At 39.0% G+C, this 24,896-nt stretch overlaps 2 protein-coding genes across 8 annotated transcripts in view; both read left to right on the forward strand.

Moving 5' to 3' along the window:
- ATR (ATR serine/threonine kinase) overlaps nt 1-4,699 on the forward strand; it is a 120,511-nt gene extending 115,812 nt beyond the window's left edge. Inside the window, exons 46-47 of the mRNA XM_002685057.7 lie at nt 2,984-3,089; nt 4,327-4,699. Coding sequence (XP_002685103.2) covers nt 2,984-3,089; nt 4,327-4,500 — 280 coding nt within the window. The 3' untranslated portion in view covers nt 4,501-4,699. The remainder of the gene's footprint in view (nt 1-2,983; nt 3,090-4,326) is intronic.
- Nucleotides 4,700-5,871: 1,172 nt separating this feature from the next.
- The window catches only part of XRN1 (5'-3' exoribonuclease 1), a 112,208-nt gene continuing 93,183 nt past the window's right edge, over nt 5,872-24,896 (forward strand). For 5 of the 7 annotated variants that reach the window (XR_009494392.1, XM_005201893.5, XM_059886157.1 and 2 more), the window contains exons 1-6: nt 5,872-6,022; nt 14,535-14,767; nt 20,141-20,238; nt 21,380-21,489; nt 21,579-21,689; nt 23,695-23,777. Coding sequence is in view for 6 of the 7 variants with exons in the window: in XM_005201893.5 (XP_005201950.1) it covers nt 5,948-6,022; nt 14,535-14,767; nt 20,141-20,238; nt 21,380-21,489; nt 21,579-21,689; nt 23,695-23,777 (710 nt within the window). In the remaining variant the exon portion in view is untranslated. Of the gene's footprint in view, nt 6,023-14,534; nt 14,768-20,140; nt 20,239-21,379; nt 21,490-21,578; nt 21,690-23,694; nt 23,778-24,896 lie in introns of those variants that run through there. The other 2 variants (NM_001206035.1, XM_059886175.1) reach the window with 2 other exon arrangements.

Raw genomic sequence — 24,896 nt, forward strand, 5'->3', positions numbered from 1 at the left:
GTCCATTGAATCCGTGAGGCTCTCTACGCATCTCATCCTCTGCCGCCCCCTTCTCTTCTGCCCTCAGTCTTTCCCAGCATCAGGGTCTTTTCCAATGAGTCGGCTCCTCACAGCAGGCCAAAGTATTGGAGCTTCAGCTTCAGCATCAGTCCTTCCAATGGATATTCAGGACTGATTTCCTTTAGGATGGACTGGTTTGATCTCCTTGCAACCCAAGAGACTCTCGAGAGGCTTCTCCAGCACCACAGATCGAAAGCATCAGTTCTTCAGCGCTCAGCTTTTTTTATGGTCCAACTTTCACATTTATACATAACTATTCAAAAAAACAAAGCTTTGACTATAAGGACCTTTGTGGGCAGAGTGATGTCTCTGCTTTTTTAATACACTGTCTAGGTGTGTCATAGCTTTCCTTCCAAGGAGCGTCTTTTAATTTCATGGCTGCAGTCACTGTCTGAAGTGATTTGGGAACCCAAAAAATCTGTCACTGCTTCTGTCTCTATAGATTTGTATATTCTGAATATTTCATATATAAATGGAATTACACAAAATGTGACCTTTCGTGTGTGTCATCTTTCACTAGCATAATGTTAAGGTTTTATCTGTGCTGTAACATGTATCAGTACTTCATTCTTTTTTATTGCCAAATAATATTCTATTATATGGATATACCACCTTTTGTTTATCAGTTCATCAGTTAATGGACATTTGGATTGGTTTGGCTATTGTGTATAGTGTGGCTGTGAACACTGAGTACAAGTTTCATGTTGATACATGTTTTCTTTTGGTTATACCTAGGAGTAGAATCCTGGATCATAAGTTAACTCTAAGCTTAACATTTTGAGGAGTTTTCAAACTGTTTTGAAAAGCAGATGTAATACATTATAGTCCCACTAGCAGTGTCTGAGGGTTCTAATTTCTCCACATCCTTACCAGAACTTGTTATTGTCTATTTTATTTGGGGCTTCCCACATGGCTCAATGGTAAAGAATCTGCCTGCCAATGCAGGAGACACAGGTTTGATCCCTGGGTCGGGAAGATCCCCGGAGAAGGAAATGGCAACCTACTCCAGTATTCTTGCTTGGAAAATCCCATGGACAGAGGAGCCTGGCCGGTTATAGTTCATGGGACTACAAAAGAGTCAGACACAATTTAGCGACTAAACAGTAACAATGTTGGTGGGTGTGAAATTGTATGTCATTGTTTCAGATTGCATTTCCCTAATGATCAGTTATGTTGAGCATCTTTTCATGTATTTATTGGTCACCTGTATATATTCTTTGGACAAATGTCTATTTAAATCCTTTGCCCATTTTTAAAATTGAATTATTAGTCTTTCTTTGAGTTGTGAGAGTTCTTTAAATACTCTGGATATAGACCTTCATGAATATATGATTTGTAAGTATTTTCTCTGATATATGAATTGCTGATTAATTTTTGATGATGCCCTTTGAAGCAAAACAGTTTTACCTTTGATGGCTAATTTATCTACATTTGTTGTTATTTGTACATTTTGGTGTCATATCTAAGAAACTACTGTATAATTCAAAGTCATGAAGAGTCACATATATGTCTTAGTGTTTTACAGTTTTAGCTCTTATTTAAATCTTTGATCATTTTTAGTTATTTTGTGCATCTAGAGTGAAGTTGGGCTCTTTATTATTTTAAATATGTGTATCCAGTTGTTTCAGCACCATTTTTGAAAAGATTATTTTTCTCTTATTTAATTGTCTTGACACTTCTGTTGAAAATCAATTGACCATACATGTAAAGGCTTATTTCTAGATTCTCAGTTTTATTCCATTGATCTATATATCTAACCTTATGCCAACAGCAACACTGTCCTGATTACTGTAGATTTGTAGTAAATTTTGAAATCAGGAAATGTGAATCCTCCAACTTTTTTTTTTCCCGAGATTATTTAACTGTTACAAGTATATTGCATTTCCATATGCGTTGTAAGATCATATTGTCATTTTCAGCAATGGCCAGCCTAAATTTTGATAGGAATGACACTGTAAATCAATTTAGGGAGCAGTGCCATCTTAACAGTATTAAGTCTTCTGATCCATGAAGTTGATAAGTCTTTCTATTTATTTATTTAGTTAGTTAAGTTGCTCAGTCATGTCCAACTCTTTGCGACCCCATGGACTGTAGCCCACCAGGCTCCTCCATCCATGGGATTCTCCAGGCAAGAATACTGGAGTGGGTTGCCATTTCCTTCTCCAGGGGGCTATTTATTTAAGTCTTCTTAAATTTCTTTCAACAATGTTTTATAATTCTTAGTTTGCAAATCTTGTAGTTAACTTTTTAAAAATGTGTTCCTAAGTATTTTATTCCTTTTAATGCTATTCTGAAAGGAATTTTTTTCTTAATTTCATGTTTGTTCATTGCTAGTGTATAGAAACATAACTAAATTTATATATTGATCATGTATCCTGTAATCTTACAGAACCCATTTATTTGTTGTAATAGTTATTTTTATAGATGCCTTAAGATTCTTCTTTCTACAACAGCAGGTCATCTGTAAATAGAATTTTACTTCTTCTTTCCAATCCAATCTCAGTGCCTTTTCTTTTTCTTACCTAATCGCCCTAGCTAGATCAACATCAAATAGCCGTGGGGAGACATCTACATCCTTGTCTTGTTCCTAACCTTTGGGGTAAAGAAGCCAGTCTTTCACCATTAAATATGATGTTAGTTGTGGAAAGTAGTTTTTTAGAAGAACATGTAAAGCTTACTTACCCACTTTTTTTAATTTAAGAGCTGTCTACCAGGCATTATGGTAGAATACATTGGTTACGTGTAGGCAAAGGCAAATTCTCTGAAAGAGAAAGTATAGCATTTTCTGAAGCAGTAGTAATGTGTTTAGTAAAGTATTATGATTAGCTTCTCATCCTTCAGTTACCTTCACCTAAGTGTTGACTTTAATGAGAATTCTTTTTATAAAAATAACACTGTATTATAATATTTGTTTCCATTTTAGTGTCTTAAAGACTTTTCTACATGATCCTCTTGTGGAATGGAGTAAACCAGTGAAAGGGCATTCCAAAGCAGCACTGAATGAAACAGGGGAAGTTGTCAATGAAAAGGTCAGTAGAAGGTGCAGCTTGATATGAACTGATATTGTATTTCTCTGCAAATGGAAACTGATTCTAAATACTGTCAGTGACTGACCACTTAATACTCTGAAATCTAGTTCTCCATGTAGTAGGACAATGCCGTAAGTTTTCTCATCATTACTAATGTTAACACTATTATCCTTCATGTAATAAAAACAGTTCAAGATATGCCTGTTTAATCATAACAATTCACAATTATGATAAAGAGTGGGAAAAACGTGAACACAAATTGCCTGAATTTATAGAGCAGCAGGTCTCAGCTTCAATATGTAGAAGTCACTCTACTAACACAGTAGTCCCTTTTCCCTGGGTTTCCATTGGAGATAGGTTCCAGGACCCCCTTGGAATGGATACCAAAATCCCAGATTGCTCAAATCCCTTATATAAAATGACATGGCATTGTATATATAACCTGTGTATATCATCCCATATACTTTAAATCATCTCTAGATTACTTATAGTACCTAATACAAAGTAAATACCATGTAAATAGTTGTAAATATAGTGTAAATGCTATGTAAATAGTTGCTGGTACGTGCCAAATTCAAATTTTCTGTTTTGGAACTTTCTAGAATTGTTTTTCCCTGAATTTTTTCAGTCCACTGTTGGTTGAATGATTGGCTGCAGTGAGCTGACTATATTGGTTGAAGACTCAAATTTTCCAGATAGTTGTTTTAAGTAAGTTAGAATAGGTTGAGGATTGTTATTCTAATAACATCATTCTCACTTTTGCATTCTGATATGCTATCTTGATTGAGAGAAATATGTAGGATTCCAGGTGCTCATGTAGAATTCCCATTTGCATAAACTAATGGAAGATATTAGGCATCAGAGTTTTATTGCTATTCCTAGAATATTAATATTCAAATGTTTATGTCCTAAACACTTTTTAGGGTAGATTTTTTTTTTTTTTAATTATTTTTCTAGACTTCTAATGTGGAAGAGATTCTTGATATTTCACTTAGTCCTGAAAAACTTCCACGCAGTTGATGTTAGGTCAACATTGCAAGTTTTAAGATCAGTATCTCAAGTTATCATATTTGTTTCTTCTCTCTTTTGTCTGTATTTGCTCTTAACAAAAGGGGTAAGGGTCAGTAAAATGGCATTAATATTTGTTAAATAACAGAAAGTCAGTAATTCCAGTTTATAAACATACATCCACATGTCACTAGGACCTTAGTTCTTATGATCTTCCATTTCTTTTTAGGCCAAGACTCATGTTCTTGACATCGAGCAGCGACTACGAGGTGTAATCAAGACCCGAAATAGAGTGACAGGGCTGCCATTATCTATCGAAGGACACGTGCATTACCTTATACAAGAAGCTACTGATGAAAACTTGCTATGCCAGATGTACCTTGGTTGGACCCCATATATGTAAAATGGAATTACTTTAAAGAATATGTTAATAATCTAAATTTAATGCATTTGGTGCATTAATCTGTGGTTGTTATCTATTCAGTTCCAAAGTAAAACATATGTTTATATTCTCAGAGTAACTGGTATTTCTCCCTGATTGTTAATAATATTTAAAATAATATATGTTGTTATGAAATAAACTTTTCTTAATATATACTGTGTATTATAGAGAAATGGAATATTTTATGTTTTTATGCTCTAAAAAGATATTTGCAAAAAACAAGCCAGCCTAATTTCATTTCACAATTTTCACTGATTATAAGTGCTAGCATAAGGATTCATTTGAACAAAAAATTATATTGAATAAATACTCTTTATGTTAACACTGTGCTATATTTGTGCACAAAGCTAACAATAGTTGCCCTGCCATCTGGGAATTGTCTAGTAAGAGAGATGTAAAACATACACAGCACATTATTAACTTCATTTAGTAAAACTCCCTTTTTTTGGTATGGTTGAAAATATGATAGGGAGAGAAAAGTTAGCCAATTAGCATGAATATGAAAACTGTATAAACATTCTGTAATTTCTAAAGATGCTACCATACTAAAAGTGCACCAGAATGCAGAATCCTGTAGTTTGGGGGAAAAGCAGTACGCAACATTTCATGAGGTTTTAAAACCTAAACAATTTTAATAATAAATTTGGGGGTATGTTTTATTACAGAAGATTTAAAATAATTCATAGTAATTACAAAGCAATGAGATTATATGCAAATAAATGGTAATTTCACTTAAGTTCACCTTACAGAATTCTGCCTTTTGTACAGTTTAAGTGTGATGGGGGTAACCCAAGAAGTATAAATGTGAAAACTAAACATGTACTTTCCTATTCAAGGAAAGTCATAATGTAAACAGTTGTAGAGTAAGTTGGATGGAGGGGTGTTGGGAAATTATTTTAAGCAAGTAATTTGGAAGAAGAAAGTTTTGAAAAGAAACCGTCATAACCTCGAAAAATTAACGCTCACAAAGTAAACCAAATAAATCATCAGACCTTTACAAATTCGTGTTGAAAACCACTGAGATTTGTAATCCCAGGAGACAGAAAGAGCCAGGATTCTTACAGTCGTCTCATGGGGTTTCCACACCACTTACAAATCCACTGATAGAGAACCGCTCCATCAACTGACATTTTCAGAATTGAATTTCACACGCACATCGAAACGCGCCTTGGGTTTCTTTCGTGTAACCCACCAGGAAGCTCGGCGGCGGGCCTTTCGGCCGGGACTAGAGCCCCGCCCCGGGGATGCGGCCTCGGAGCCGGCCGCTCTAGGCCTGGCGGCCGGTCTCTATGGTCGGGCGGGCGGTGTGTTGTCATCCGCGGAGCGACGGCTGGAGGCGGCTGCGTAGGCCCCGGCGGGGCGTTTGGTTTCCGTTTGGCCCTGACTGGAGTTAATATTGACGGCCGAAATGGGAGTCCCCAAGTTTTACCGATGGATCTCGGAGCGATATCCCTGCCTCAGCGAAGTGGTGAAGGAGCATCAGGTGGGTGAGCACGGGGGCAGCGGCTGAGAAGGCGGAGGGCCTGGGGCTCGGCGGCCCTCTCCACCCTAGCACCTGGGCTCCCAGCCGCCTCCTGCTGCTCGTCGTCAGCTGGCTGAGCGGCGAAGGGAGGGGAGCAGGACATTTGAGGACACCCTGGTGATCTGAGTGGGAGCGAACGCGCAGGTCGCCCTCCTGTGGGCAGAGCCGCGGGGATGCGGCGGTTCTGACAGCTCCTGCCGGGGCAGGGCCTGCGTGACTCCGACATCAAGTCCGGGGGAGCAACGCTCTCGGGAGTGCTTCCCCTTCCTTCCCAGGAAGTTGCAGGTTTCGTTTTTCTTTCTAGAGGTTTCGAAGCGGAGTGGATGTTCTCCTAGGGCCTCCCCCGGGTCCTCACCCAGAGCCAGCCGACCCACCCACGAACATTACTAACGGCCTCAGCCGTTGGATACCCCTGTTTACTTTCCCTTATCTCGGGCTGCATCCCGCCCCACCCCCAACGCCTAGACTTTCTGACGTGGCTGATGGTTCATATTTATGATGCCTTTCTGTACATTTTTTCTATTACCCCAAGAACCGTACCAATCCTCCGTTCCGAAAGAAATAAAAATATATTTGGACGGACCAGGGCACTTATTTGAAGGCTTCATTGTGCGTGTATGTGCGTGTGTGTGTGTGTGTGTGTGTGTGAGAGAGAAAGAGAAGGGGAGAGAGGGAGAGGAGCAGGGGGGAGAACGGAGAGAGGAGCAGACTGTAAGAGCACTAATACTTGTAATCGTCATATTCGGTATATAATGACCCCAGCAAAGAGTTTATGTGCACGCTTCAAAAATGTAGTTCATGTATTGGAACTGTGGCAAAAAAATAGCCAGCAAACTCCGGGAGATGGTGAAGGACAGGAAAGCCTGGCGTGCTGCAGTAGACGGGCAAAGATTCCGACACGACTTAGCAACTGAACGACAGCAATATATTAGATAAACTAGAATTTGGGGCTAGTGTTTGTTGCTTGTGTTTATTTAATGGTTTTGGTAGATCTCTTGTCCATTTTATATTTTACAGGGGAAAAATTATTTTTTAAATTTGTATAGCTTATTGACTTAGTTGTGATGATAGCATTGTTTAATATGAGGGGAAATAATCCAGTGAACACGATCATACTGTCTCTTAAATTATGGTTTATTCTTTGTAAAAAATACTAATAGTGGGAAGGTAGGGTTAAACTTCCCGGAGGTATTCTTTGTTGTCGGATTCCTATCAGATTTGGTATATGAGGAAAAGCTTACCAAAACTTGCAGAATGGTAGTTTGTCTTTAATTTATCTGAAATGTAGTTTGAGTTAGACAGGAAAACATTTCTTTCAGAGAAGAGGATGAAAATAGTGACAACTAACTTAGATTTTTCCTGGATCCTTCGTGCAACAAACATTTGAGTACCTGCCATGTATCAGTCACTTTCTCTCTAAATTAAGACATTCAGACTAACTTGATAATACACAATCTGTTCAGTATTGTCTTACCTCCCTACTCTTTGGCAAAGAATTTGGTTTGATGTAAGGATCTTGGATTTTCTCCATCTTGAGAAATTTTGTTGCTGAACAAAAATAATGGCTCTCAGGCAATTTTATGACATGAACACTAATAATAGGTTTAAAACTGTGATCATCAAAGTGGTGTCTTTCCAAAAGCAATCACCAGCTACTCTCCCAAGCAGTACTTAAAACATGGTAGTGCTAAGTAAGTCACAGTAGTTCAAAAGCTAGTTGGGGGAAGGGATTGGATGGAGGAGTGAGTTCTAGTAAAATGATGGTAGTAATGACAGGGCATAGTTTTTGGTTTCTCTGAAAACGTATTTAAAAACAAACAGATACTAGATTGCAAAATTTAAACTGATAAAACAATTGCAAGAAAACCGTGTGACAGGGTATCCCCAAGAATTCCAGGATAAAATAGGTGGAGACAGACTACCAGTAACCTCTAGACCCTGTTGATACTGGCATCTCTGCAAGAGGAAGAAGAAAAAAATGGGGTAGCATCTGATGAACCTGAGAACAGAACTTCAGGATATTTACTAAGACTCTCCAAGCCTATTAGTAGCAGTAGCTGTAACTGAAGGGTTTTAAATGGCAAGAGCCGACTAACTCCTGTGAACCTTCAAAACTGACTTGCCAAGGCACTATTCTAAGGCACAGCCTACCCTAAAGAAAAACTGCCAGGAGTGAAATAAAATTTTATCAGGAAAGGGACAAGACAGATAAGAGAAGAAAGTGAAGATAAAAGTGGGGAAGAATTACAGAGTCAAGAAATCTTAGAAAACAAACCAAGCAAACCACCATATTTCTAATACTATCCCAAAGTAGCAGAAGAGGAAGCTTTAAAGTTTTCCTAAATGCATTGTTCTTCCAAAAGTTCAGGAAAAATTAAATTTACATAAAAATAAACAATAGAAAAATGTCAAGGGTGTATAGTATGCAAAGTTATGGGGGAAAGGGGAACAAAATAACATTTGTACAGACAATAACCCTGGTGGCCCTAGTGATGAAGAACCTGTCTGCCAGTGGAGACATTAGAGACCAGGTTCGATCCCTGGGTTGGGAAAATCCCATGGAGGTGGGCATGACAACCCACTTCAGTATTCTTACCTGGAGAACCCCATGGACAAAGGAGCCTGGAGGGCTACTGTCAATAGGGTCGCTAAGAGTCAGAGATGACTGAAGCAACTTAGCGCACACACACACACACACAGTAAAAGCTTGCAATAAAGACATGCACACAAAACAGATCAAAATTATAACCTATTTCAGAATAAGCTAAAGAGGCACTAAGAAAATGATATAAGGCATGAAAAACAACATATAATCAGTTACAAAAATTCAGGAATAGGTGACAGAACCTAGAGAAAATTAGATGTAAATGACAAAATCATGTCAGAAATGAAGCCTAGTAGCAAGGCAAAAGCAAATTAACCATAAGAAAAAAGAAGGTGAAAATAAAATTTTAAGAGAAAAAAGATTCAAGTGAAAGTAATGATAATCAACACAAATAATAGGCATTATTGAAAAAGGAAATCAAAGCAAAATAATAGAAAAATATGAAAACTATAATTAAAGAAAACTTTGAAGTTATAAAACAAATTGAAACCATGTTGAAAGAATATACCATGTACCCAAGAATATTTACAACATCAAAATATGTTCTAGTAAAATTCATGGACTTTAAAAAGAAAAAGAGAAAAAAGCTTTGTCACCTAGAAAAAAGAAACATACGACTTTTAAGGGAAAGGAAATTAGGTTCCCATCAAAATTTTTCACAGTAGTGCTTTATGGAGTAACATAAGGATACAGTACTCACTTTTAAGTATAAGCTGATCAAGTATAGTTCATCAGGCACTTCATCAGATCTAGTCCCTTAAATCTATTTCCCATTTCCACTGTATCATAGTAAGGGGTTTGATTTAGGTCATACCTGAATGGTCTAGTGGTTTTCCCTACTTTCTTCAATTTAAGTCTGAATTTGGCAACAAGGAGTTCATGATCTCAGCCACAGTCAGCTCCTGGTCTTGTTTTTGCTGACTATATAGAGCTTCTCATCTTTGGCTGCAAAGAATATAATCAGTCTGATTTCGGTATTGACCATCTGGTGATGTCCATGTGTAGAGTCATCTCTTACATTCTTGGAGAGGATATTTGCTATAACCAGTGCGTTCTCTTGGCAGAACTCTATGAGTGTTTGCACTGCTTCATTCTGTACTCCAAGACCAACTGTGCCTGTTACTCCAGGTGTTTCTTGACTTCCTGCTTTTGCATTCCAGTCCCCTATAATGAAAAGGACATCTTTTTTGGGTGTTAGTTCTAAAAGGTCTTGTAGGTCTTCATAGAACCGTTCAACTTCAGCTTCTTCAGCATTACTGGTCGGGACATAGACTTGGATTACCATGGTGTGGAATGGTTTGCCTTGGAAACGAACAGAGATCATTCTGTCGTTTTTGAGATTGCATCCAAGTACTGCATTTCAGACTCTTTTGTTGACTATGAGGGCTACTCCATTTCTTCTAAGGGATTCTTGCCCATAGTAATAGATATGATGGTCATATGAGTTAAATTCACCCATTCCAGTCCATTTTAGTTCACTGATTCCTAAAATGTTGACATTCACTCTTGCCATCTCCTGTTTGACCACTTCTAATTTGCCTTGATTCATGGACCTAACATTCCAGGTTCCCATGCAATATTGCTCTTTACAACATCAGACCTTGCTTCCATCACCAGTCACATTCACAACTGGGTGTTGTTTTTGCTTTGGCTCCGTCTCTTCTTTCTTTCTGGAGTTATTTCTCCGATGATCTCCAGTAGCATGTTGGGCACCTACCGACCTAGGGAGTTCATTTTTCAGTGTCCTATCTTTTTGCTTTTTCATGCTGTTCATGGGGTTCTCGAGGCAAGAATACGGAAGTGGTTTGCCATTCCTTTCTCCAGGGGACCACATTTTGTCAGAACTCTCCACCATGACCCATCTGTCTTGGGTGGCCCTATGCGGCATGGCTCATAGTTTCATTGAGTTAGACAAGGGTGTGGTTCATGTGATTGGATTGGTTAGTTTTCTGTGATTGTGGTTTCTGTCTGTCTGCCATCTGATGTCTTCACCCAGTGACTACCATCTTACTGGGGTTTCTCTGACCCTGGACGTGGGGTATCTCCTCACGGCCCCCGGTCCTGACCTTAGACGTCGCGTATCTCCTCTTGGCTGCTCACTGCTCCAGCGTCATGCGGCCGCCACCCACCACTCCTTACTATTGAAGGAGGTTAGTGACGTTCTACAGAAGAAAGAAAAAGAAATGCAAAAAAGCAAAATGGCTCTCTGAGGAGGCCTTACAAACAGCTGTGAAAAGAAGCAAAAAACAAAGGAGAAAGGGAAAGATATACCATTTGAATGCAGAGTTCCAAAGAATAGAAAGGAGAGATAAGAAAGCTTTCCTCAATGATCAGTGCAAAGAAGTAGAGGAAAACAATAGAATGGGAAAGACTAGAGATCTCTTCAAGGAAATTAGAGATGCCAAGGGAACATTTCATGCAAAGATGGGCTCGATAAAGGACAGAAATGGTATGGACCTAACAGAAGCAGAAGATGTTAAGAAGAGGTGGCAAGAATACACAGAAGAACTGTACAAAAAAGATCTTCACGACCCAGATAATCACGATGGTGTGATCACTTACCTAGAGCCAGACATCCTGGAATGTGAAGTCAAGTGGGCCTTTGGAAGCATCATTACGAACAAAGCTAGTGGAGGTGATGGAATTCCAGTTGAGCTATTCCAAATCCTAAAAGAGGTGCTGTGAAAGTACATGCCAACAAATTTGGAAACTCAGCAGTGGCCACAGGACTGGAAAAGGTCAGTTTTCATTCCAATCCCTAAGAAAGGCAGTGACAAAGAATGCTCAAACTACCGCACAATTGCACTCATCTCACACGCTAATAAAGTAATGCTCAAAATTTTCCGAGCCAGGCTTCAGCAATACGTGAACCGTGAACTTCCTGATGTTCAAGCTGGTTTTAGGAAAGGCAGAGGAACCAGAGATCAAATTGCCAACATGCTCTGGATCATGGAAAAAGCAAGAGAGTTCCAGAAAAACATCTATTTCTGCTTTATTGACTATGCCAAAACCTTTGACAGCGTGGATCACAATAAACTGTGGAAAATTCTGAAAGAGATGGGATACCAGACCACCTGATCTGCCTCTTTAGAAATCTGTATGCAGGTCTGGAAGCAACAGTTAGAACTGGACGTGGAACAACAGACTGGTTCCAAATAGGAAAAGGAGTACATCAAGGCTGTATGTTGTCACCCTGCTTATTTAACTTATATGCAGAGTACATCATGAGAAACGCTGGACTGGAAGAAACACAAGCTGGAATCAAGATTGCTGGGAGAAATATCAATAACCTTAGATATGCAGATGACACCACCCTTATGGCAGAAAGTGAAGAGGAACTTAAAAGCCTCTTGATGGAAGTGAAGAGGAGAGTGAAAAAGTTGGCTTAAAGCTCAACATTCAGAAAACAAAGATCATGGCATCTGGTCCCATCACTTCATGGGAAATAGATGGGGAAACAGTGGAAACAGTGTCAGACTTTATTTTTCTGGGCTCCAAAATCACTGCAGATGGTGATTACAGCCATGAGATTAAAAGACGCTTACTCCTTGGAAGGAAAGTTATGACCAACCTAGATGGCATATTCAAAAGCAGAGACATTACTTTGCCAACAAAAGCCCGTCTAGTCAAGGCTATGGTTTTTCCAGTGGTCATGTATGGATGTGAGAGTTGGACTCTACAGAAAAATGAGCTCCAAAGAATTGATGCTTTTCAATTGTGGTGTTGGAGAAGACTCTTGAGAGTCCCTTGGACTACAAGGAGATCCAACCACTCCATTCTGAACAAGATCAGCCCTGGGATTTCTTTAGAAGGAATGATGCTAAAGCTGAAACTCCAGTACTTTGGGCACCTCATGCAAAGAGTTGACTCATTGGAAAAGACTCTGATGCTGGGAGGGATTGGGGGCAGGAGGAGAAGGGGACGACAGAGGATGAGATGGCTGGATAGCATCACTGACTTGATGGACGTGAGTCTGAGTGAACTCCGGGAGTTGGTGATGGACAGGGAGGCCTGGCATGCTGCGATTCATGGGGTCGCAAAGAGTCAGACACGACTGAGTGACTGAACTGAACTGACTGAAGTGAAGTGAAAGTGAAAGTCGCTCAGTAGTGTCTAACTCTTTGCTATCCCATGCACTATACAGTCCATGGAATTCTCCAGGTCAGAATACTGGAGTGGGTATCCTTTCCCTTCTCCAGAGGATCTTCCTAACCCAGATATTGAACCCAGGTCTCCCGCATTGCCAGGTGGATTCTTTACCAGTTGAGCTACCAGGGAAGCCCCTTTGTTACCTATGCCTATGGTAAAATTTGAATAATTGTTTCAGAAATAGTTTTAAGTTTAAGAAAGCCCATAATGTTTTTATATTTCAAAATTCAAAATGCCTTTCTTTCGTTGGCATATAAGGCAGACTCCTCTCACGTTCCTTTATTTTTCTAGATATTAAGTTGTGCCTGTTTCAGTTTTTTGTGTTGTATATTGTTTCAGACCATTCGCCTTGAAGTGAAGTGTTAATTGCTCAGTTGTGTCCAACTTTTTGTGACCCCATAGACTATGGCAACCCACTCCAGTACTCTTGCCTGGAAAATCTCATGGATGGAGGAGCCTGGTGGGCTGCAGTCCATGGGGTTACTAGGAGTCGGACACGACTGAGGGACTTCACTTTCACTTTTCACTTGCATGCACTGGAGAAGGAAATGGCAACCCACTCCAGTGTTCTTGACTGGAGAATCCCAGGGATGGAGGAGCCTGGTGGGCTGCCGTCTCTGAGGTCGCCAGAGTTGGACATGACTGAAGTGACTTAGCAGCAGCAGACTATAGCCGGCCGGGCTTCTCTGTCCATGGAATTCTGCAGGCAAGAATACTGGAGTGGTTGCCATTCCCTTCTGGGGATCTTCCCAACCCAGGGAAGGAAGCTGGGTCTCCTGCATTATAGGCATATTATTTACCTGAGTCTGAGCCATGAGAGAACCCTTGCTCATAAATATGTAAATGGAGGAAAAGTAGATCAGAATCAGAACCATGAAAACCTTTCTGTAAAATCATATGCCTCTTAGCCAAAATTTAGAAATTATTTAGTCCATGTATGAAAAATCAGTTTTCAAAATTTCCTAAATTTCTTGGCATAATCTAAGCTTTTTAAATTAATGTAACTAATGATTCTGTTTTCAGTGAAAGCTTTCCAGGTGGTGCTAGTGGTAAAGAACCTGCATGCCAGTGCAGGAGACATAGAGATGCAGGTTCAGTCCCTGGGTTGGGAAGATTCCCTGGAGGAAGGCATAGCAACCCACTCCGTCAATCTCCCCTGGAAAATTCTATGAACAGAGAATCCTGGTGGGCCACAGTCCATGAGGTTGCAAAGAGTTGGACACAGCTGAAGCAACTGAGCGTGTGCACACACACACACACACACACACTTCAGTGAAACCAAATATTCAATAAGGCTTTAAATGACTTGTAAAACCTTTTAATGACCATGTGCATAGAGCCATTTGATAAAAATGTGTATCATGTTACCCATTTATAGAGAAAATAGAGGCTTTTAGAAATTAATCTCAAACAGAAGAAAGGAGACTAATATTTTGGGTACCAGATCAATCAAGTACTTTATTTGATGTATTCTCAGGTTATCATATTTTAAATAAGTAAATAATTTCCTGGCAGTAAATGTGATCAAGCTTTTGGTGCATAGTGTAACCATATAATATGTCTTTATCTTCCTTATTCCTCCTGTTTGTTTATTTATTCAACTGTGTTTACTGAGTTTTTATATAATCAGAATAAGTCCCTATATCCTGCTTTTTATCAGATGCTTATGTATATGTGATTGATTATAATAATGGTCTTGATCATTTTTTTGTTTTTTAGATTCCTGAATTTGATAACTTATACCTGGATATGAATGGAATTATACATCAGTGTTCCCATCCTAATGATGATGATGTTCACTTCAGAATTTCAGATGATAAAATCTTCACTGATATTTTTCACTACTTGGAGGTGTTGTTCCGCATTATTAAGCCCAGGAAAGTATTCTTCATGGCTGTTGATGGTGTGGCTCCTCGAGCAAAGATGAACCAACAGCGTGGGAGGCGTTTTAGGTAAAACATTTATGATTTGTTTTAGAATGCCATTTAGATTAATAAAATGTAATATTTTAAAGATAATTGGCTTGGCTTAACACAGTGCATCTCCTTTTCATGTTTCTTTTCTGCTTAAATCCCCTGCAGAAATGGAATATCTCACACTTACAATGTCACATTTTACCAAGTAAACAAATTAATTATTCAAATGGCATGTTGTTTCTAAGGGTATATGTTGGGTTAGATAAAGTTATTCTGTTCTCTGTCACAAATTTTTCAGACTTCTCAAAACTTAGTAATTCGGAAATAGTCATAGTAAAGTTCCTATAGTATTTCATCCTGAGCTATGGAACTGCATAGTGAATGATTGATTGTGCTAAGGAGAATGTTGCTGACGTTTAATTTGACTCTGGGCTTGATTCTGACTTTGCTTGAATATGGGTCCTCCCTGGATAGAAAGGCAAATGAAACTGGAAGGTGATTGTGGAGTAGAAGAGAGCTGAGTTAGGACACTTGAGATATTATTAGCCCTTTGGATGACTTGCGGAGTAAGAGAAGTAAAAGGTTGGAAAAGGATTGTACACAGAAAGACTATGCTAAAGTAAAAATCCTGTACCTGTGGGTTATTTCTAAATAACAATGCAAGCATGCTGTGTCCTTGTTTTGAGTAGCAGAAGTAAAGTTTAGAGGGTTGTTGGAAGTGCAGGAAAGAAACCCTGAGTCTAGTGAGTTTGATAGGTCATTAGCATAATAGATCCTTTCCTTTTATCACAATCGTTGGTAAAGGAGTAGAAAGGCCACTGTTGAATCAAATGTGGAAAAGATCAAGGAAGGTTGGGAGAGTACTTTGGAGGAGTTTAGGCCTGAGAATGGGAAGAGGATGGTGAACTATAGAGAGTTAAATATCAAAAGAGAAAAGACACTGAAGATATTGGAACAATGAAATCCTTGAAGACAGGGGCCATCTCTTACTCAAATTTAGATTCTCAAGTACCACCCAAGACTTACTTTAATCTGAATCTCCAAAAACTGTGCCCTAGAAACTGTTTTTTTTTTACCAGATTCTCCTGATAATTGTTAAACTAATTCGGGGGAGCTGCTGGGCTAGAAAATCTAGTGTTGAAGAAGGATTATATGAGCCCATTGTGTCAGTCAGTGTTCAGTTGCAGGTAATAGAAGTTCGTTCTAAGCAGAAAGGGATATAATAAGAGAATTGGGTACTTATAAAATCATTGTGAAAGGCAAAAGACTTCTTGCCCACGATAGTAGATATAGTGATCATCTAAATTAAATTTGCCCGTTCCTGTCCATTTTAGTTCACTGATTCCTAAGATGTTGATATTCAGTCTTGCCATCTCCTTACTCATATCCAATTTACCTAGATTCATGGACCTAACATTCCAAGTTCCAACGTTGTATTGTTTTTTACAGCATCAGCTTTACTTTCACCACCAAACACACCCACAATTGAGTGTCATTTCCACTTTGGCCCAGCTGCTTCATTCTTTCTCGAGTGACTTGTAATTGCCCTCCACCCATCCCCAGTAGCATATTGAACACCTTCCAACCTGGGGCACTCCTGTTCCAGTGTCATATCTGTGCCTTTTCATGCTATTCATGAGGTTCTCTAGGCAAGAATACTGAAGTGGGTTGCTGTTTCCTCCTCCAATGTACCACATTTTGTCAGAACTCTTTGCTATGACCCGTCCATCTTGTGTGGCCTGCATAGCATGGTTCATAGCTTCATCAAGTTATGTAACCCCCTTTACCATGACAAGGCTGTGATCCATGAAGGGGTCAATTCAGTTATAATTCAACAATGAAGAAGCCATAAATTTATCTGTTAGCTCCAAGGCCCCAATATACCTGCCATATCCATACTGGGAAAAATAAAATGCCCTGGACCTTGCTTCTCAGCACTTATAAAGCTGCTAAATATTGAAATCTCTTCTACTATTGTTTTTTTGGGCTCCAAAATCACTGCAGATGGTGACTGCAGCCATGAAATTAAAAGACACTTACTCCTTGGAAGGAAAGTTATGACCAACCTAGATAGCATATTGAAAAGCAGAGACATTCCTTTGCCAACAAAGGTCCGTCTAGTCAAGGCTATGGTTTTTCCAGTGGTCATGTATGGATGTGAGAGTTGGACTGTGAAGAAAGCTGAGCGCCGAAGAATTGATGCTTTTGAACTGTGGTGTTGGAGAAGACTCTTGAGAGTCCCTTGGACTACAAGGAGATCCAACCAGTCCATTCTGAAGGAGATCAGCCCTGGGATTTCTTTGGAAGGAATGATGCTAAAGCTGAAACTCCAGTCCTTTGGCCACCTCATGCGAAGAATTGACTCATTGGAAAAGACTCTGATGCTGGGAGGGATTGGGGGCAGGAGAAGGGGACGACAGAGGATGAGATGGCTGGATGGCATCACTGACTCGATGGATATGAGTCTGGGTGAACTCCTGGAGTTGGTGATGGACAGGGAGGCCTGGTGTGCTGCGATTCATGGGGTCACAAAGAGTCAGACACGACTGAGTGAGTGAACTGAACTGAACTGATTGGTAAACACACCCCTGCCTACAAGCCCAGTGCCACAACTGTTATGTACACGTCACCAAACTTCTCCCTTCCAAATGTTTTGTGGAAACATCTGACAAAATCTAAGTCACATCCAGAGGCCTAGCTGAAGGAAGCCTGAGAGTTTAATTTTTTATATCTTTCCAACCTCAGAAGATGAACTAGAAGAAAGGAGTGGATGTTGAGGGCCAATTCACCATAACCACCACAGGCACTTACTCGATACTTTGTAGCATCCCGTGCTCCATGTTTCCCCAAAGTCCCCCAGTTAGCCCTTTCTCATTCTCCATAGTGCCTTTTTTCCTTTATTCATACTCTCTGATCATAATCTCTACACATCTCTTACTCATTTTTAAATCTGCTCCTATCTTTCATCACCCTCATGTCACTGAAACTTCCTTACAAAATTACAAACAAATTTCTTAAAGAGACTAAATCTAAAGAATAATTCTGTCTTTATATTACTTCATTTATCTCTTGTATTTAGCAGTGTTGACCCTTATTTCTCTCTTGAACTTCCTTCCCATAACCTTCAGGTAACTACTGTCTTTGACCAGGAGTCCAGCCTGGGCCCCAGGAATGGAAGCACCGAGCCCTAACCACTGGACCACCAGGGAATTGCCTCCAACACTACCTTAAAAAAAAAAAAAAGTGTGTTTATTTGGTTGTGCTGGGCCTTAGTTGTGGGGTGTGGAATTTAGTTCCCTGACCCGGGACTGAACCCTGGCCACCTGCATTGAGAGCTCAGTCTTAGCCCCTGGACCACCAGGGAAGTCCCCGACTCTACCTTCTTAATCTCCTTATCTTCTCTTCCCCTGCTTTTTTTTTCTTGAAAACTGATGTTTCTTAAGGTTCTGTCCTAGGTCCTGAGAGATTTTATCCAATGGCTTTAATTACTGAAACTGTACTGACTCCCAAATTATCTTTCTGGTGGATATCTCGTCCCAGAACTTCTATATATCCAAATGCCTGCTAAATGACTCCTTCTGGATACCACAGATACAATTCAGGCTTAACATATTCAGAATTGAACTCATCTTTGCCTCAAATTTGCCATCCTTCTACGTTCCTGTTTCCGTGAAAGCACCATGTAAATAGCTGCTCAACTCCAAAGTCCAAGAGAAATTTGGGCCTCTCCCTCTTCCTCATTCCTCACATCTGAGTCGTATCTATTTACTTCTTTTCATCTTTACTGCTATTGTGTCAGTCTGGCCTTCATAATCTTCTACCTAGACTAGTAGTTTTACTTTGTTCCTGTCCCAGACATTCTCTGTGTTGCAGCTACATTAAACAATGTTTTATTTCTATCTATTTCTTATACTCTAGGGCTTCCCTGGTGGCTCAGATAGTAAAGAATCTGCCTGCAATGCAGGAAACCTGGGTTTGATCCCTGGGTTGGGAAGATCTCCTGGAGAAGGGAATGGGTACTCACTCTAATATTCTTGCCTGGAGAATCCCATGGAAAGAGGAGCCTGGCAGGCTACAGTCCACGGGGTCACAACGAGTTGGACACGACTGTGCGACTGACTCTTCACTGTTTTCTTGCACTCTGTCTAGCATGTAACTCTTAAGACGAGGAATCATTTCTTTTTTATTGTAGCCCAAGAACTTATCACATAGTAACACTGAATAATCATTTCTTCAAAGAAGAAAGAGGAGAAATGAGGAAAGAATGGATTCAATTGGAGAGATTACAAATGAGTTGTTATCTTCAGAGTTTTTATTATATTGAAGAGGTTGGTGAGAGAGAGGTTAAATACAAAGAAGAGTTTGTTTATCACAGAAATAGAATTCAACAGAACACAGTAGTTAGAACTAGTAACTGCTACTGCTGCTAAGTTGCTTCAGTCGTGTCCGACTCTGCGTGACCCCATAGACAGCAGCCCACCAGGCTCCCTCGTCCCTGGGACTCGCCAAGCAAGAACACTGGAGTGGGTTACCATTTCCTTCTCCAATGCACCAAAGTGAAAAGTGAAAGTGAAGTTGCTCAGTCGTGTCCGACCCTCAGCGACCCCATGGACTGCAGCCTACCAGGCTCCTCTGTCCATGGGATTTTCCAGGCAAGAGTACTGGAGTGGGGTGCCATTGCCTTCTCCAAGAACTAGTAACAGGGCTGTAGAAAATGTACATAAAGCAGGACTTACTAAATTATGTGCCATATGGCATATTTGTGTGCCATACACGAGTTCCCAGAGAAACCATACTGGAATTGGGATGCTGATATTCAAACCTATTTCTATCAGACTCTAAAATAATCATGTCCTTCCTAGTAAACTCTGTTGCCTCAAAAATGAAATCATTTTGGCTACTGATGTCATTAGTGTTATTAGGCTTTCATTTTAGATATTTTCATGAGGGAATCCAAAGTTGTACATTATAATTTTATAATTATTTTTATGTAATATTCTTAGAGATCCTTTTAGTAATGTACTTCTTGTTTGATGTTATTAAATGTAGTGCATATAATGAATGTTTATGCTATACTTTTGAAATTTTTCTAGAACCAATATGTATATTTGTGATAAGAAAAGATTTATTTTATAATAAGTATTTATAACATTCTACGTCAGTTTTACACCATTATAATGTTCTGCTTCTATAGTCCATAGCTGAAAAACTTAATTCTTTAAATAAATAAACAACTCTAAGGCTCATCTTTATTGACTGTAGTCATTTCAAAACTTACATGTTTTGAACTTAAAATTGATGAATTAGTATTTTAGTTACAAAAGCTTCTAAATGACAGTTTACTGTATGTAGAGATCTCTTTTTTCCCCAGAAAGTTGAGGATTCTTTTTTTCCCCCTTAACATTTAAGGTCAGCAAAGGAGGCTGAAGAGAAAATTAAAAAGGCAATAGAAAAAGGAGAAACTCTTCCTGCAGAGGCCAGATTTGATTCCAACTGTATTACACCAGGTAAATTCACTGAGAGAAAAATTCTAGGAAATTTAAAATGTAAATTTAGTTTTCTTTTGTAACCTCTATTTTGTGTGTGTGTCCTTAGAATTCCATTTGTTGTATTTTCCCAGTTATGTCGCTTCATAAGATGGTTTGGTCACCTTGGTTATAAATGCCCCTATGAAGACCCACTGTAGGAATTTACAGATGCTGATAAAAGCAGCTGTGGACAGGATTCTCCCACATGCACAAAATTCCTGACCTAGACCGAACTTACAAGATCAGTCCTACTACTCTTGACATTTATTTGTATGAAAACTGACTCAGTGAGGTTGTGACTCACCCAGGTTCATATAGCCAGCTTGTTTTATTCTGGATAAGAAAGCCATTTTTCCTATCTAGAATGCTTACTGTTCTGCTCCTCAGAGGTGGTTAAGACTTCTGTGACTTTAAGAATTAATTATCAGTATTACAAGTTTAATTTTAAACGCAACAGCATAGTCTGCACTTCCTAGAGTCTAACATCATTATAACCCTTCACATTGAAGAAAAGTCTTAAAATTGTATCTTCTCATTAATTCTTTACTGTGGTAGTTTTTGCTTTCATTAAGTGCCCTAATGACAGTGCTCAGTTTAACAAGCAGTTGTATCATTATATGGTTTAAGACTATGTTGCCTTGACTGTTGATCATCTAGGCTTTTCCTAAAATATAATCATTGTATACTCTGTTTCCAGATTAATAGTAATTTTTTTGAGTTAAAAGTAGTAATAATAACAGTTGTTGTGGTTATTGGCAATCTTATTGAGGCTGCATGTCTTACAAAAAGAAAACAAAAACTTTTTAGAATCCAGCAGAGAAGATTTAAGTTTGTTAGAGAGTTGAAACTCTGCCCTTGTGTGAAAATATTTGAAGTATACTCCCAAGGAAGTAGTAAAATTCTTTGACTTTCTGTATCTGACATTAACTTCATTTAGGGCTGACTAGTGAAATTGGAAATAGCTGTGATCTTTGCTCGGGAAAGCTGCAACATGATTTGCTTTTCAAGATAAGCCAGAGAGCTTTCAACCTCCACACCCATATCCAGTTTCATGCTATCACTGATAACTCTGTTTTTATTTCCTACTCAGATTAAATTTCTAAAATCCTTTTATTTAAAGGGACTGAATTCATGGCCAGGTTACACGAACATCTGAAGTACTTTGTAAATATGAAAATTTCTACAGACAAATCGTGGCAAGGAGTTACCATCTACTTCTCAGGCCATGAGGTTATTATCTTTTCTTATTTAAATAGTTTTTTAGCTGAATCTTGAGAAATGTAGCATATTACTACATTTTTTTTTAACATTATATCTAGACTCCTGGAGAAGGAGAGCATAAAATCATGGAGTTTATCAGATCCGAGAAGGCAAAGCCAGATCATGATCCAAACACCAGGCACTGTCTTTATGGCTTAGATGCTGACTTGGTAGGTAAAATGCTTATTGTTATTGTAGTCTTAATGCCTCATGCGAAGAGTTGACTCATTAGAAAAGACTCTGATGCTGGGAGGGATTGGGGGCAGGAGGAACAGGGGACGACAGAGGATGAGATGACTGGATGGCATCACCGACTCGATGGACGTGAGTTTGAGTGAACTCCAGGAGTTGGTGATGGACAGGGAGGCCTGCTGCTGCTGCTGCTGCTGGCGTGCTGAATTCATGGGTTCGCAAAGAGTCAGACACGACTGAGCGTGAGAGTTCATCAGGACTGAACTGAACTGATGCCATTATGATAAATACCTATTTAGGAAACTTAGTCTTAATATTAGCAGATTTCTAGTTGTGGAAAGAAATATTGCTGCTGCTAAGTTGCTTCAGTCGTGTCCGACTCTGTGCGAGCCCATAGACGGCAGCTCACCAGGCTGGGATTCTCCAGGCAAGAACACTGGAGTGGGTTGCCATTGCCTTCTCCAACGCATGAAAGTGAAAAGTTAAAGGGAAGTCGCTCAGTCGTGTCCGACTCTTAGCGACCCCATGGACTGCAGCCTACCAGGCTCCTCCGTCCATGGGATTTTCCAGGCAAGAGGACTGGAGTGGGGTGTCATTGCCTTCTCCGAAAGAAATATTAGAGACATGATAATAATTGCTACTTCTGCTGTTACCAAAGTTAAAAACATTTGGAAAAGGTGTTCTTTTGCCATTGTTTATGATCAACAGGTGCATATAGTTAGTGTTCACACCTGACTGACCCTAGTGCTGTGAATTCTCTGCTGAGTTCTGGGTAGAGGACCCTTTTTATCCTCATGCTTAATACGGGATTTTTAATACCACCTGATCTGATAACTCCGTAACCAAAGTTTGCTAGACTTTGTTGTTGTTGTTGTTGTTGTTGCTGCACAGAGTCTCCATTGCTGCACGCGGGCTTTCTCTAGTTGCAGTGAGTGGGGGCTATTTTTCATTGCATTGTGCAGGGTTCTCTTTGCAGTGGCTTCTCATTTTAGAGCATGGGCTTAGTAGTTGTGGCTCAAGGGCTTAGTTGCTCCACAGCAGTGTGAGAACTTCCTGGACTAGGATTGAGCTCATGTCCCCTGCATTGGCAGGTGGATTCTTAACCATTGGACCACCAAGGGAAGTCCCTGCTAGACGTTTTTTAACTTTTTATTACAGAAATTTGCAAGTATAAACAAAAATAGAAGAGCGAGCGTAATGAACATCTTTGTGTCCTTCCTCCTTCGATTACTTTCAGCTCCTTTTCCTAATCATCTGTATCCTTCCTCCTCCTCTGGATTCTTGAAGTATATGACATTATATTATTTAATCTATAAATCATGATTGAGAATATTAAAAATAATAAAATAGCTCCAGTGTCATTATCCCATATAAAACAATATTAATAAATCACTTTAATATATATGAAAACCATTCAGTATTTTCATTTCCCTGATTGATTCATAAATGTTTTATTTTGTGTGAATCGGGATTAAATTAAACTCTGCATTGCAGTTTGTTGATATGTCTCACTAAACTATTTGACTTACTTTGGGGATTAGAATACTATGTGAGAATATTAACTGAAAAGATCCTTTCCCAGTTTTTTTCCCAAGTTTTCACATACTAAAGGTATCCTGAACTCCAGAAGAATCCTGTATTCTTCTGATGTGGAAATGCTATTGCCTCTAATTCCTTCCCATTCCCGCATGGCAAGCAGAAAGAAAGAAAAACCAAGAGAGATTATTATTATAGGGATGCAGTGGTGTGGTTGTAAAGGTTATGTGAGTCTAAGGTGAACATTGTTTTCTTAGGAAAGTACACACAATTTACCGCATTCATCACCTATAAATGGATCATATTTTGAAGTTTATATATTTAACTTGCTAATTATTTTCCTTAAATAAGCATGTTCTTCTTTATATAGAAATGTTGGTTGCTTTTGTGAACCTGATGCTATAAAAAATGAGAGAATAAAAACATTTCATAATCATTTTTCAACAGATTATGCTTGGATTAACAAGTCATGAGGCACATTTCTCTCTTTTAAGAGAAGAAGTTCGATTTGGTGGCAAAAAGACTCAAAGGTAAATCATACTGCCTATATATTGGAAGGTAGACTAGAAATTAAATTAGAAATAGTAATCCCTTAACAGGCATATGATGATCTGTAAATATTTTCTCCCATTCTGTGGGCTGCCTTTTCACTCTGTTGATAGTGTCATTTGATGTACAAAGTTTTTAAATTTGATGAGTTCCAGTCTGTATTTTTCTTTTTTTGCCTATACATTTTAGTGTTGTTCAGTCATTCAGTCATGTTCAACTCTTTGCGACTCCATGGACTGCAGCATGCCAGCCTTCCCTGTCCTTCACTGTCTCCCAGAGTTGGCTCAAATTCATGGCCATTGAGTCGTGTACACTTTTTAGTGTAGTATCCAAGAAATCATTGCTGAATCCAGTGTCATAAAGCTTTTTCCCATTTTAGTCTAAGGGTTTTATAAGTTTTAACTCTTACATTTAAGTCTTTGATCCATCTCAAGTTAATTTCAGTCTTTCAGCATTGATTATGCTATTAGCTGTGTGGATTTTTCATAAATTCCCTTAATCATTCTAAGGAAATTCCTTTCTATTTCTACTTTGCTGAGTATTTTTATCATGAAAGGGTGTTGAATTTTGACATAGGCTTTTTCTGTTGAATGAGTATGTGGGTTTTTTCCTTTGTTTATTAATATGGTATATTACATTGATTTATCTTGAACCACTTTTGCATTCCTGTGGAAAATGCCATATGTTCATGGTGGATAAGTGCTTTTAATATGCTCTTAAAAACTTATATTCTTACTTGTAATTAATCTTGGAATATAAGCCAACAGCCAGGAATATAGACCCCTGGACCAAGCCAGGGAAAGGTAAGAGGAGAAAGTAATAGTGCTGCACCACTGAAGCTTTAACCTATACTGCAGTAGATATAAAAGTATGTATACTCACTAGTCTATATGCCTTTTGCTGGTGGCCAGCCTTAAGTGGGCCAGAACAGATCCCATTGGTTTCTTACATTTGTTATTTATTATTTAGACTTTCTGAATTCTGTGAGTCCTTCCACAGAAAGCATGCTGTAAACCAATTATTTTGAACTTTATATCTATTATAATTGTTACTATGTTTTTATCTTAACATTACCCTGCAGCTTACATATAAATTACATG

This window comes from Bos taurus, chromosome 1 (genome assembly GCF_002263795.3).
Source record: "Bos taurus isolate L1 Dominette 01449 registration number 42190680 breed Hereford chromosome 1, ARS-UCD2.0, whole genome shotgun sequence".
NCBI lineage: Eukaryota > Metazoa > Chordata > Mammalia > Artiodactyla > Bovidae > Bos > Bos taurus.